Source organism: Microtus ochrogaster, chromosome 18 (genome assembly GCF_000317375.1).
Source record: "Microtus ochrogaster isolate Prairie Vole_2 chromosome 18, MicOch1.0, whole genome shotgun sequence".
NCBI classification, from domain to species: Eukaryota; Metazoa; Chordata; class Mammalia; order Rodentia; family Cricetidae; genus Microtus; species Microtus ochrogaster.
In genome coordinates this window covers 48,194,340-48,209,742 of record NC_022020.1, presented here as the reverse complement: position 1 = coordinate 48,209,742, position 15,403 = coordinate 48,194,340, and the positions used below count along the sequence as shown (strand labels likewise).

The 15,403-nt window shown below is 41.2% G+C and overlaps 1 protein-coding gene across 4 annotated transcripts in view; it reads right to left on the bottom strand.

Annotated features, from left to right (window-relative positions):
• Positions 1 to 15,403, bottom strand: part of Htr4 (5-hydroxytryptamine receptor 4) — a 172,106-nt gene that overhangs the window by 69,850 nt on the left and 86,853 nt on the right. For all 4 annotated transcript variants that reach the window (XM_026783582.1, XM_026783579.1, XM_026783580.1 and 1 more), the window contains exon 5: positions 5,092 to 5,245. In XM_026783582.1, coding sequence (XP_026639383.1) covers positions 5,092 to 5,245 — 154 coding nt within the window. The remainder of the gene's footprint in view (positions 1 to 5,091; positions 5,246 to 15,403) is intronic.

Genomic DNA, 15,403 nt, shown 5'->3' with positions numbered 1-15,403 from the left:
CTCTTCTCTATCCACTCCTCTTCCCATTCAAAGAAGCCTTCCAGACCAATTTGTACAGTATAAAATATTCTTGGATGTATGGTCTTCAACCAGAGCATGGTCAGCTTGCCAGGAGGTACACTCCAAGAGACTCTGATCCTTCCTTTCCCAGACTCTAACAGTCACCAATGCCTTCAAGGCTAGGGATGGGATTGTATGCCCAACTTCTCACTCCAAGCTGGGATTTGTTCTGGATTAGGCTTGTACCGGATTTTTACTGCGTAGTTTAAGTTGGCTTTGACCATACATTCTCCTGCATCTGCTTCTTAAAAGCCTATGGCTATAGGCATGGACTACAATTCCTGATACTGGTGTTTGAATATAATACATTTTACTCATCCTTATAGTCATAGCTAGGACAGTTGTTGTCATACCAAGAAAAAGCATTCTCCAGTCTTACTTTGATGTGTTTTTAAATTGGTTTTCTAGAATTTTCCCTCTTTTTTATGCTTCCTTCTTAGTTGTATCTTCCAACCCTCCACTAGTGGCTTTTTCAGTTCTTAGACATCTTCTCTTACATATCTTCACTCCCCAGGTGATTATATCTTCTTGTATGGGCTTAAACAGCATCTAGCTCTGAGAATGCTACAAACATGCTCATACGTTTGTAGCACAGAGAATTCTCGTAAATATCATGGTTTGATAATAAGCTGATTACTTCACCGTTGCACTAAAATATCACTATTTTTTAACAGATATTTAACACTTATGTTGTGCTTTCTATCCCATAGAACTTATCCTACACTACTTCCAATCTAGAATTTCCAGCTGAAATCAATAGTCATTCTCTCCATTTTTCCAGTTGTTCTGACCAAAATCTTAGTTGTATTAAACTAAAGTTTCCCTTTACCATTTCTCTTCCAACCATGCGGACGATCCTGCTTATATTAAAAACCTATCTATATTCTGAATCGCGATCTCCATCACTCCCACTGAAAGTACCTCACCGTTATCTCTTACCCATGACATTACTTTAGCAGACTTTTTAACAGAAAAAAAAATGAGGATTCTTTCAAAATATTATACATCATATTAATAGCATGCTCAGACCCTACAGCAATCCATATCTCTCAAAGTTGAATCTGATGCCTTTAATGTCCCGCAGAACAACACATTATTTTCCTATTTATTGTATTTTATCATCTCTTAAACTCCTCTCCTGCTTTCTTACCTCCACATTAACTTTGTATCGGCTTATGACAGGGTCATCTTGCCTCTGGACCTTCGTATCAACTGTTTTATGCCCACAGCATGCTTCTCTAAGATACCTACCAGTATAATTCCTACATCTCCCTAAAGTTTTTATTCAAATGTCACCTTCTCAATAGAGCCTACTCGATCTCCCTATTTAGACTTTCAATCTGCTAGCAACCCACCTTATAAAGATTTAATATTTGAAAATTGTGTGTGTGGGTGCGTGCACCCACATGTGGGTGTGTGCACGTGTGAACAGGTTGTCAGGGAGGCCAGAGGTGTTGCATTCCCTGGATCTGGAGTTATAGGCAGTTCTGAGTGATGTGGCTGCTGTCCACATTCTTACTTCTGAGCCATCTTTTCAGCCCCAAACTGACGTAAAATATAGTCATTCTCGCCTCACATGCTAGATACCTGCTGATTTTTAGTGTATCACTTGCTGCTTGCATCTCCCTGGTTGGACATAAAGTTACGAGGATTTGAACCATTACCAGCTCTGCTCAGTGATGCAGCCCCAGCACCTAGAAAAGCGGGTGTCCAATCAACACAGAATGAGAAAACATCTAAACTCTCCAACCGTCTCACCACTTCAGGTGACTGGCACCCTACTCGTTACCCTCATCACCCAGCAGGACTAAGTCTCTCTCTCCTCAGGGTTTTCCCAGTTCTCTACAACCCTATCACTATTTTCTGCAGGCTGGCTAAGATAACTCTTCTGAATCCTCCAATTTCAAAGTTGAAAAAAACCCTACCATTGTTCAAAGTAAAAACAAACAAACAAACGAAACATTATCTGGCCCAAGACCACCTCTCCAACTTCTGTGTTTCAACTGAGCCAAGAATGTCCTTAATGAGGCTCACTGGAATGGTGATTAACGTGAGGCTTGATACACAGTAAGTACAAAACATTTGTTGACCATTATTACAACTGGTATTTGAAAAATAGCACTTGGAAGCTGGTATTTCATTTTCCCTCCAAGTGAAAAAACAAACAACAAAACAAAACCTAACATTCTGAAAGAAAGGTATAGGGTTGAAGAAATTATCCACAGGTTCTCAGGATGGAGTCCCTACCTCTCTACTCCCTGCCTCTAGTACGTTTTCAGGGGCTCAAGCACTTGTTCTGAAACGTAAGTCTGCCATGGGATTTGAATGAATGCTGTTTCCTATTCAAAGAGGAAGTTAAAATCATTCTGTGTAGAAAGGAAGGGGCATTCTCCCTTTTCTGGTCCTTCTGGGCCAGCACCCATTCTCAGTCTCTTCTTTCTGTTCTCTTCCCCACATCCTCGGAGGACTGACTTTCTGAGTGCCTACAGCTGCTCTGAGCCTGAGACCTTCAGAGTTCTTGATGGCAGGAGAGTGGTTTCTGGTGGGTTTGGCAGGGGTGTGGCTATCTCTATATAATCTGCCCCTGAACACAATAAAGGGGGCATTCTTGGGGAATTCAAGGTTGACCCGTGTTGTTGTCTCTCTGTCTGTGTGTTTCTGTGTATTTTAACCTCCAGCCCCTTGCCCGAAGCTCGGTAACTGGGTAATAGTGCACCGAGCGCAGACACAGGGGCGCGGTGCCATGGGGTACCCGGAAGTTTGGTAAAGCCCTATTCTGAGTATAATAATATTTTTGGTTGAGATGAAACTCTGAACTGATAGACTGTATACACCAGTTTTTTCTTCTAATTTAACACCGAAGCCAACCTATTAAAGGCTTGATCAGAACAAGAAAGCGGATTGCTCTATCATTGTCTTAATTAAGGGCTGTCAGTTTTTCCTATCTTTGGCTCTGGACTGAAATATTGGCTCTCCCGAGTCTCTAGTGTGCTGAGACTTGTCAACTTCCACAATCATGTGGATCAGTTATAATTTGTCTATTTATCTGACTCTGTTACTTTTTTTAAATAAAAGTATATAAGTAGATAGATGGGCAGATACATGACAAGGAAAAGATATGTAGATGATAGATAGATAGATGATATAGATAGACGATAGATAGATAATATACATACATATATGCATACATACACATACAAAAATCCTATTGGTTCTATTTCTCTGGAAAACCAATACCCAGGGTTTGGGCAATGCATGGCATATGTAACATATGCGCCCTTAACACTCATATTAGACACCATTTTCACTCAGTACCAGCTTCCCTTCTTAATACAACCCTTAGGAAGTTGAACATTAACAGAGCTGGGTTCACTGGTTAGCTCTCTGACTTCTGGCCCAGGACTCTTTTCATTCCCTGGCAGACCACATTTACCTGGCATGTCTTTCCCCAGGCATTGCAAACCTTAAAGACTCTGAACACAAAATAGGATGAATGCTTCTCAGGACACAGGATATATCCCAAGTTCCAGGAACTGATTATTAAATAGTGAGTCCCTGTTCACCTACAGGGAAGCTATGTGGCATGAGAAATGCAACTTAATCCGCTCATCATTAAAGTGCATATATTTAAACTTTTCCAAAAAGGGATTCTCTGGGGGTTACATGTAAAGTGCTTATTGTACTTTTCAATATCCAGTAATGTTAAAAAAAATGATTTGAAACACTTGCTAAAGCAGCCTTTACATTATTATAAATACGAGAAACTACTGTGAGTTTTGCAGAAAGAAATGAACTCCAACTCTAGACACAACAAAAAAAAGTGGGGACTTATAGCCAAGGAGTTGGTTGATGAGGCTCAGTGGACAAAAAATTAGGAAGAGGAAACGAGAGGAGCAAGTAGGATTCGAGCTGAGTCAACTTAGCAGGATTCTTGCAGAAGGCAAGCCAGGGCAATCAGACACAATCTGGGGAAGGTGAAGGAGAATGTGCCTGATCCTTTACTGAGGGTAGGGATGCTAGTTAAACCAGCTTATCAGCATGCCTGCTGACACTGAGCAATGCACAATTGGGCAATGTGTTGCTCAGAATTAGCTGTTAACCTGACCGAACTTGAGATCACCAGCAAGAAAGCCCTCTGGGTATATCTGTGGGGGGTTATCTTCAGTACTTTAACTGATGTGGGGAGATGCATCCCAGTTGTGAGCAGGAGTTCTGGAATGTGGAAACCAGCAGAGATGACTGCGTCGTAGTGTGCATTCATTGCTCTCCTTTGACTATGGACATTGTGGGATTTGCTGCTTCAAGTTCCTACTGCCTTAGTTTCTCTGCCATGATGGTATCTTAAACTGCAGGCTAAAATAAGCCATTTCTCCCTTCAGTTGCTTCTTTTGGGGTACTTTATTCACAGACGCTATGATACTATACATAAGTGGCCCCCAAAAACTCTACCAAGGAACTCTCACAGCTGATAAATACTTTTAGTCAAGTGGTTGGATACAAGATTAACTTAAAAAATATCAGTAGTCTTCCTATATAAAATGAGAAAAGGACTAAGAAGGAAATCAGAAAATAACACCCTTTACAAAACCCTCAAATAATATATCTTGATGTAACTCTAACCAAGATATATTTTAACTTTCATCAAGCAAGTGAAAGATCTGTATGACAAGGATGTCAAGCCTTTGAAGGTATTTTATCATAGCACAGCAAAGAAATTAAGATAGACATGGAAATCCAAACTTTGGTGCCTAGGGGTTCCTGTGATCTAAATACATGTGCTCATGCATGAAATTTCCAGAGAATAAATAAATAAGCTTTAAAAACACATCGTCCAGTGGGAAGATAATTCAGAGGACCCTGACTAACACTGGGCCAAGATGAGACTCTGTCAGTAGACATTTAGAAACATGACTCAGACCGCTGTTGGAATATCTATTACAATAGCTACCCAGCTTAAAATTGTCTGTTTATCTAGCATGCCCAGTAAAGTTGATGGACTTATAATCCCGTGGCTTCTGTGTAGATACTCACCACATCAACTATGCCGATGTTGTTCCAGCCTTGCATTATGGGGAGAAAAGATATAAGCATGGGAATGGCCCAGCAGCCTCCCAACATCAGTGCGATGCGAACAGGGGTCATCTTGCTTCTGTAAACCAAAGGTTGGCAGCAGATGGCATAATACCTGGAGAGACAGTGAAGGGTGGGTCATGGGCAAGGGAAAATGAGGGGGAGAGGGGAAAGATAATAATAGATGGGGGAGACGAGGAAGAAAGGAGCAAAGAAGGATGGAAAGAAGGGGGAGTATTGAGAAAAGGAGGATTGGAAGGAGAGGAGAGAGGGAAATAGGAAAGGGAAGAGAAAAATTGAGAATAAATGGAGGAGCAGGTGGGAAAGGAGTAGAAAGAAAGGGAAGGGGTAGGAGGGGAACAAAGGAAAGAGAAAACACAATTAAACAATAAAAGTAATAACACATGGCATATACTTCTGTTAATTTATAAATATGCTTTAGATGAAGGTCATTGCCTTGAGTTGGCTCCACATCCCTTTTCATCTCCCAATGTCTTAATCAGCTTGACCTCATGAAGGTCTACTCTACCTCAGACACAGATCCACTTTCTGAGAACTGAAAACCTCCTCAAGCCCTCCAGGCCCCTGCACACAGGTACCTTTAGCCTCTGTGACTATGATTTGACCTATTTTACCCTTGCTCTCTCTTCCTCTTGATGGCTGCACTGAGATGTACTTGTATGTTCCCTAAATTGGTGTCCAGGATTACCCTTCTCCCCTTCCCCTGCAACAGATTTAGCTGAGAAGGTCAATGCAGACCCGAAGGGTCTCCTGAATCACAGCTTTCTGGGAAGCCACCTGGAGTGTACATTTTCACCAGCAAGTCAATTCTACCTTCAGGTAAGTATCCCTTACTTCCCCCTTAGAGGTGCATGCACTTCCAGGTTTCCCTATTAGCATGAGACCAAGTGATGGGCTCAAGACAAGGAGATACAAGTACAGTTCACATGAATTGTTTCTGACAGTGACCATTTCATTGTTATTCTAAAGCAAGGAATATAAAGTTGCAAACATGTCACTGTTAATTATTGCCTACTTGTTGAAACTGCCCTCCCTCTATTTCCCTGGTCTGACCCTTTCTTGGATTCACTGCTCACTCTCTTTTGTGTTTATATTGTGCCTTAGGTTTTAGACTTCTTCTGCTTCCACAAATGGCCTCCTCTCTAACTCCCAAACTTGGAATCCTGCATGTATGTCATTCCAGCCTGTTCAAAGTTTCTGTGCCTTGATTAGCATTGCTCTAGAATAGTATGGGTTGCCACTACAGAGAAACAAATGGCAGTTTCAAATTCCCTTTAAAATGTAACTGTGAGGGTGATGCTATAGAGCCAGCAGACAGTTTTCCAAACCCTTGTACAATTCACAGATACAGTCAGTCCTGGAAAACGGATACCTGAAGTACAGCTGTTGGGACAGTTCCATCCTCAGGGGCTACGGTGGGATGCAGGGATGTCCCCTGCACAGACAGCTATGGACACGTGCTCTTGCATAGACTTGGATTGTTGAGAAGGGTGGTAAAAATTCTTCTTCTCTCTCTTTAAAATATTAGCAATAGTAAAGAGGGGGAAATGATTTTATTTTGCTTAATTTTAAACTAGGTTAGTGAAATTCTGAGTGCTAGGTTAGTAGATACAGATAAAAACGTGTGATCACGCCCAGATTTATATTGACTTAAACTTTGTCTCTATCCTACAATAGGCATTATGTAATTTTTAGAAACTGTTAGCACAAAGCAAAGCCTATGAAATATGAGATTCTTAGCTAAAACTCACAACACTGACATAAATACTGAAGATTCTTCCTAGCAGAACCCTCAAAAAACCCACCTGATATATTTTGAATATCTTTCCTCATAGCATAAAATCTTTTCTTTCAAGCAAAGGATTAAGAAGAGTTAAAAAAGAAGGGAACTTCCCTATCGTCACTTCCTCTACAATATGCCTGTTAGCACCACTAGTGAGAGGTTGCTCGTCAAACTGGCAAGTGTTCTGAGATCATTTATAAAGCACATTGGATGCATTAATCATAACAGTTATCATTGATTTCCTTACCAAAGGCCATATTTATATAATATTTTACAACACTCATAACGTGTGTATGTGTGTGTGTGTGTGTGTGTGTGTGTGTGTATCTGTGTCTGTGTAGGTGCACCTGTGTTCATGTGTCTGCGGAGGGTAGAGGTGAATCTTGGTTGCCATTCATTTGCTCTTTTGGAAAAGGGTCTTTTGTTGGTGTGGAGCTCACCAAGTATTCTCAGCTGACTGCCTAGCAAGCCCTAGAGGTCTGCCTGTATGTCCCTCCCCGACCCTGAGATTACAAGCATGTGCCACCACACCCAGCCTTTTCATGTGGACTCTGGGGATTGAACTCAAGTCCTTGTGCTTGCACAGTGTGTACTTATATCAACTACGATACCTTTCCAGCCCCGTATGGGTTTTTAAAATGAGGACATACACCAATGTATCCAATGAAGAAATAAAAAGGGTGTGTGTGCTTGCGTGCGTGCGTGTGTGTGTATGTGTGTGTGAGTGTGAGTGTGCGTGTGTGTGTGTCAGGATCTTGGCCAATACTCTGCATTGGGAAGAGTTGCTGGCACTGGGCTTAGACAGACCACCAAAAAGCCAGCTGGACCACCACTGCTATCATTTCATTCCGATATCTCTTCAGAATTCCCAAGAGATTTCTTTTAAGTCCTTTAATACCCACCTTATAAATAAATGAAAAATAAAAATATTCAGGATTTGAAAGATGTTTCATGTCCTGGTTAGTTTATTGTCAACTTAACCCAAACTAGAGTCATCTGGAAAGAACTTCAGTTGAGAAAAATGCCTCCATTAGATCGCTTGTAAGCACATCTGTGTGCACTTTTGGGATTGATGTTTGATCGGGGAAGAGGAGGCCGTGAGCCTACTATGGGTGATGCTACCCCTAGGCTGGTGGTCCTAGGTGATATTAGAAAACAGACTAATCAAGTCACAAGGTGCAAGCCAGTAACCAAGATACCCTTGTGGCTTCTGCTTCAGTTCCTGCATCCAGATGTCTGTCTGTAGTTCCTGCCTTGGTTTCCCTCAGTGGATTCTGACCTGAAATATTTAAGTCAAATACCCTTTCTTCCTTGCACTGTTTTTGGTCATGGGATTTATCACAGCAACAGAGAGAAATGAAGAAACTCAGAAATGCAAAATGTTTAAATTCTACTAAACAGGGGTATGTATCCAAGTCTCCTTGAATTACCAGGACCTGAGGATTCTGTAGGTTCTACCAGAGTATGTTATAAAACTAAGAGTATCCTGAAGCTAATAAATTTTTCTCTAAAAATAATTTTCTGTTTTTTTTCTGATATTAACCCTCTGACCCAATTAAAATGTTTTATGTTTAAAGGCGTTTCCTGCATGGCTGTCACATGGTCATTAGAAAAACATTGTTATAACCCGTTGAAGTCACAGTTTAGCAAAAAAAATTCTCAGTTGCTTTCAGCCAGGAGTGACTTTGCTTACCAGGTGACTTTTGGCAATCTAGAGACAAGTTTCTGTAGTCACAACCTTGAAGTGATCCTACTGGAATCCTGCTGGTTGAGGTATGCCACCAACAATGGGTAGGGCAGCCTCCAACAGTAACTAAGCATCTGATCTACAATGTCAGTGTGCTGCTATTGAAAACTTCTGGTTAAAGTGATGTCACTTTCATCAGTAGTAGGAGCTCCATAGCCCTGATATGTTCCAGATGTGTCATTATAAGAGTGGGGTGCCATAAATAAGCACAATGCCCTGTTGCCTGTTTCTGTCCACCATGTTACCATAGCTCACTATGGCCAGGCTTAAGCCCACAGAAGCGCAGGCACCTGTGCATCCTCAAAGCACAACCTAGGACAAAGGTAAGAAAGTCTACTTTACTGGATTGTGAGCTTCATGAGGACAGAAATGGTTCAGAAGCAGCTTTGTAAGCTCCCAGGGTAGAAAAACAATTAATCATCCTACCTGGATGTAAAGCCTATGAACCACAATGTTCAACATGTGGTTAAGATATTCTAAGAGGTGCAATAGTGGTACTGACATTCTGGGGTAACCAACCTCCATCTAATTGTACTCAGGGACTTCTCAAACAAGAGAGAATTCATGTCTGGAACTGTAACAATAACCAACTAGGTGAGATCATGGGACATAGAAAAAAATCTAGTACTGCCTCTTTCTCACAGCGGTATAGTATCTAACTGCATTCTAAATACTTAGCCTCTACACAGGCAAGTGTAGCTTCACCCTTCATTAAAGAAGCTTCTTTTTTCAATAGATGGAGACTGGCACAGAAAAACCACAACTGCTCAAAATGGAAGGAACAGTTGACCGTGGGTGTCGTCCCCAGCAGATACATCTACCCCACAGCTCCTGCATCTAAGGCTCAGGGAACATAGCGAAAGAGACAACAGAAAGATGGTATGAGCCAGGGAATCAGGACATCTGTTTCAAGATAATCTCTTCTCAAAAACTAAAAAGACACAAAATTGAAGGGGGCAGGAAAAGAAGGAGAGGGTGGATCGGGGAGAGTTTGGGGAAAATTAATTAATATTACAAAAATATGTCATATGTAATTCTTAAAGAACTGGCAAAATACACTACTTTTAAAAACAGTTTTTGGATGCTAACCTATAAGAGGTCACAGAACTCGGAACTGTTCATCCAGATCAATTCTGAAGCATGCTCTTCTAAGAAAGAATTACAGCAAAGGGAAGGACTGTTGATTCTCAGACTGAATGGATGTTATTTACCAAACAGAACTGCGGTTCATCTCGGGAGCAGATTAATATACAAGTTTGCTCTTTAGCCTTTCATAGGACACTTTCTATTTAACCCAAAATACTTTAATAAAGTGATTTAATAAATGTTCTAAATGACAAATTAGGTTCCAGATGGGCAGGATTAACTAGAATGTAGCAAAGGTATTCACAAAGTAAGTTCTTATGCAAAACACTTCCAAGTTTGCTCATAAAACTCCACTAAAATCCCCTTTGGTAGACAACCTGCAGCTTCTCCAACCACAACCACATGCAAATGTAGGATCTAATTGCTTTTCGGTGTCTCTAGGGACACAGTCTACTTAGTCTTAGCTGACAGCGGTGTATTTTAAGCTCCATGCTAATCCCCTTCACCACTCTTGCGACTGGGGAGAACTCTTCCGCCTTGTTCCTAGCACTCCAGTCACAGGAAAGGGAGAAGTACTCAGAACAAACAAGGATCCTGGGTTTTCAGAATTAGCAGAGAACTTAGCAGCCAACTTCATGTCTCCTCACAGAGGGGCAATGACTTCCTTTACCTTAACCTCTTACTCCCTCTGGTCTCAGAGCTAGCTATTGACCTCTAAGATAGTTTCCTTATCGGTAAAGTGGGACAATGACACTACACCATCCACTCACTGTGAGAACTGATGAAATAACATGTTGAAAATATAAGAAGTTCCCAGCACATACACATACATAAACATGTGTGTATGTGTGAATTTTAAATGGATTCAGTTACATTTTGGAACTTGGGCTCTAAGCTATTTGCCAGACCGTATGAAAACACTTGGATCAGCATCTCCTCCTATAGTAGAGTCTAAAACAAACACTAAACAAGTTGTTCCCTACAGGTAAATGGTGTGAATGATGGAGTTTATCACATATAATATCTTGTACGCAACAGTATATATATATGCTTACAAGTTCTGGGGACAATGTTCTATACTCATACCTAATCACAACAGGATAAACAGAAATATCATCTCTATATCTATCTATCTGTCTATCTCTATATATCTAAATACCTTTATACTGTCTGGGGTTACTTGTTGGGTAGTAGCCTTTCCTCCATGTAGTGGTCCAGATCTCTGAATGTGTCCTTTTCTTCAGATCAGAGATGGGGCTCCCCATTTCTGCATCGTTTTCGCCATTGCTATTTTCACATGATGTTTCCTTAACTGCACTGCCATGGCCACTCTCTCCTCTGATACCTCAATTATCTGCGGCACATGCCACGCACTAATTGAAGTGCATTGTGTAGCAAGAACTGGGTCCTGTTTTGTATCCAATGTCTGTAATTGCAAGGCAATACTTTGCATCCTTTGATGTACTAAGTAGAAAGAGTATTAAGGTGTGATGGAAATTTTTACTTTGAGCCTATTGGGTTTGAGAGAAACAGAAAGATGCCTAAGATACCATTCTTAACTGGCAGGTAGAGAGAGGACCTTGGAGCCCAGAGATAAACTGAAAGACAGAATAAAAGCAAAGGTACAAATGACTCACCAGATAAGCAAGTTCTTCAAGGGAAAGAGAGGAGCCACACAGGGCTGGGAAAATGTGTAACCCGCCAACAACAAATGGCTCTTCAGGCTGAAGAGTAAAAGCTTTCAGAAGAAAGGAAATAACACAAAAACGTAACAACAATAAAAAAAAAAAAACCCAAGGCACATCTCAGAGCATGCTATGTTCAGCCGGGCATGTGTGGAAGAGATGCTCTATATACCTGTAGCAAGAACATAGAGTTGATGAGACAGATCTGGTTCTTTTGACATTCACAATTAGGGAGAGGCTGACAAAAAAATAGACGAAGATGAGCTGCCACGCTTATATGTGATGGTTCCTGCAAATGCTAAGGATATACGAGGACAATCAAAGGCTAAGATGTACATCTAGCCCATAGTTAATGAGGAGTCAGGGTTTGGCTTCAACCTAACCTCCTGAAGGACATTGCATGCCGTGGAGGATGGCACAGCACAACAGCTTTTGGAATTTACTCATATTGCTCTTCAACTATTAGTAATTTTACGCTAATATCCCATTTCTACCACTATGTTCCCTCGCTGCACTAAAAGCCCTGTGAGTCAGCCTTTCCTGCCATTTGGCACCTAATCCTGATGTCCAGAAGCGCTCCCATCATCCATAAGTACTCCAGAAATATGTGATGAAATGGATACAAAAATTACAGTTCATAACCTCCACCGGGAGATCCAAATGTGAAGGTTAGGTATAGTGTGTAGACTTGGAAGAAGAATTTTATTTTTTGAGTGTAGGGGTGGGGGTGCTATTTGGCTTACACTTTCACAGCACTGTTCATTGTAGAAAGAAGTCAGGGCAGGGACTCAAAAATGGCAGGAACCTGGAGGTAGGAGCTGATGCAGAGGCCATGGAGGGGAGCTGCTGACTGGTTTGTTTACCATGGCCTTGCTCAGTTTGCTTCGTTATAGAACCCAGGACCACCAGTCCAGGGATGGGGCCACCCACAATGAGCTGGACTCTCCCACATAAATCACTAATTAAGAAAATGCAAAAAGAAGAAACTCTTATTCTCTATCCTTGCAAAAATCCCTCTGTTATATTGGGAAAACAAAAGGAAGTTTGTGACATGCATTCCCAATGACTGACACATTTGATTTATACATTGCCCAATTTAGTTATGCTCCAGGGACATCATTAAGCGACACAGACGACTTATCTCTTGCACGCGATTAAATATGCAGCCCTGGAGTCAGGAGAACATGTTTTTACAAGGAAATAAATGTGTTTCAAAGAAAACCTGGGACTCGAGAACTGGGGAGGGTTTTGCAGCCAGAACGTGTCAAGTTTCTGGATGGCAGAAGGAGGTGGTCGATAAAGAGCAAGGATCCATCCTTACAGGAAATGACCTCTTCATTAAAGTAAAGTAGACTTTTCTATGTAATTGCATTTAAGGCCCAATACAGGATAAATTGCAAACATATTAAAAACAAAACAAAAAACAGAGGTAGAACAGCAAAGTCTAAGAAAGTGTGGCTTAAGAACCCAGAGGAAGAATGAAGTCATAATTAGTCAATACAGAGGGAACCAGCAGATGACACTTTCCCACTGATTGCCACTATCCCAAAAGCTCCCATTAAGCTTTCAGCTAGCCTGAAAGAAGTTGGAATCTGATCCCACACAGTGTCCCAACTACCAAGCTTTGCTACTACATGCTTTCAGTGAAGATGGAGGGTCATAGAGCTTCAGTTTTGCCCAGGAAAAACCATGTGTCATCCCCACTCCATGGTGAGCAGGTGTTGGGGAATGTGTGGTTTCAACATTTAGACACAACACATAGAGCTCTTTTCCTGTGGATTTCTGTGATTTAGACTTATGTTGTCAATGCTCCCCCCCCCCCCGGAAGAACCTGCCTTGAGAATAAATTTAACAAGAGTTCAGAGCTGAGAGATGGAATAAGAACAACAAGGAACAGGCATAAATAGAGACAAAGGTATAGAAAATAGGAAAATGCAGATGGGCACCAAGAAGGGAGAAGAGTAGGAGAAAGGCAGACAGACAAAGCAGCTCACATCCTTGAAAAAAGCCATGTCTAGTGCCAGATTTTTCAGTTAACTGGTCCATCACTTTAGTTTCTGCCAGAAATGGTGCTTACTAATGGGTTGTCCAATAAGCAAATTGGGAAGAACAATTCCAACATTGACTGGCATCTTTACAGACAAAGCCTTCAAAAACTACTAAAACACAAAAACTACTAAAGCTACAAAAGCAAATACACTTATTGCACATGATGTCACTTTACAGATAGCTGTGTTCACCGTGGTTACGTCAACGTGGTAGACAGGCTGTGTGGGACCATCTCTATGTCATGCTTCTGTATTGGAGGCATTTTTTTTTATTTTTACAAAGCTCAGGTATTACTGTGTTTTTGATTTAGTGTTAAGAAAAGGATACGGCAGGATGGAGCAACTGGCAAACCCATGTGGGGCTAAGCAAGATGAGAGTGAAGAAAATCTGCTCATGAATGCTCAATCCATCTCTCCCCCACTCCCCTCCTTCAATTTTTTAATGTATGTTCAGATATATCATATTTGAATTTATTTTATGAGTGGAATTGTGACCAGCATTTAAGTCTGAAACTTGATTTTTCTCAAATAACAGTTACACCTCTCAGCACATATGATCTGCCAGGAGTTTCAATGGCTTCATTGTATTTCACTTTCAAACATAGCAAATTTTTATAGCTACTTGGTTGTTTTTCATTCACCATAGAACCTCAGACAATACAGTGTTTGACCTTCCATGACTCCTACTATACTGAATATAGCAATTATAGTTTTGAAATTATTTTAAGTTTTCAGTAATATGTCATTTGTCAAAGTACCAAAGAAGTACAGAATTTTAGGCATGGAAATGGGTCTTTTAATATTCTAGGAGTTGTACATTTTTACTGGACCCAGGAGTCAACAATCTGGGCAACAATTAGTAATAAAAGTGAGACGCCTTTCTCTAATGGTGCTATCATTTCCTAGAACACTCACAGCAGCTGGAGGTGAGAGAGTTGTGCATCTTGTCAGGGCTCACCCAGATGAAAAGAGCTTCATACCCCACCCCTTCTCTCTTTCTCTGTCTCGGCCCAGCTCAAATGCAAGACCAGAAGGGACAGTGCAAAAAGCAGAAGCTATATGATAAATAAAAACCATGCCGTTAATGGCAAGGAAGGTGTTGTTTATAACGTTCAGGATGGATCCTCTGGCTCAGTGAGGGCATCACCTGGGATAGGATCATACTGGAGATAAAGGAAAGCAAAATGAGACAAACGCTGTCTAGTCCCATCTTCCTTGGGTGTTCAAGTTTCTGATGTCTACTAGGGGAAGAAAATGAAAATTTGCCACATACCTAAATAAATATTTATATGCAGCTACTGTTTAATTGCCAAAATTGCCATTAAATGCAAATTCCACAGATTCAAACATCCTCTTGGCCTTGTTCATAATGCACAGCTTCCTCCCACATGGGAGGAAAAAAAGGACTTTGTGGGAGAAATTAGAGAACTGCATTTAATAAAAAATGCAATGAATTCTACAAAGAACACATCTGAGGAGAATAGAAATGACTTCTGCAGCAGGGGTATATGACTAAGCTAAACCTGAACGTCACACAGAGGGCAAAGGAGCTTTCCAGGGACAGAGAGGCGCCAATGCCTAAAAAGCAACAGGAGAAAGAAAAGATCAAGGTAGTCAGAGCCAAGAAACAGGGCTAGGGAAGAGTCTGAAGGGAAACTTGCTACAGAGACAGAAAATCGTTAAAACTGTCTCTACTCATCAATCATAGTCACTCTCAGACTTCATCGGAAAAGTTTCTTTGTGCAGTGGGATGGTGATTAATACACAAACTCATTGGTCTATGTGCAGAGACTGTCAGTGGAGTGCTCAGCCACAAATGAAACATCTAGATTGAACACACACACACACACACACACACACACACACACACACACACAGAGGGAGGGAGGGAGGGAGAGAGAGA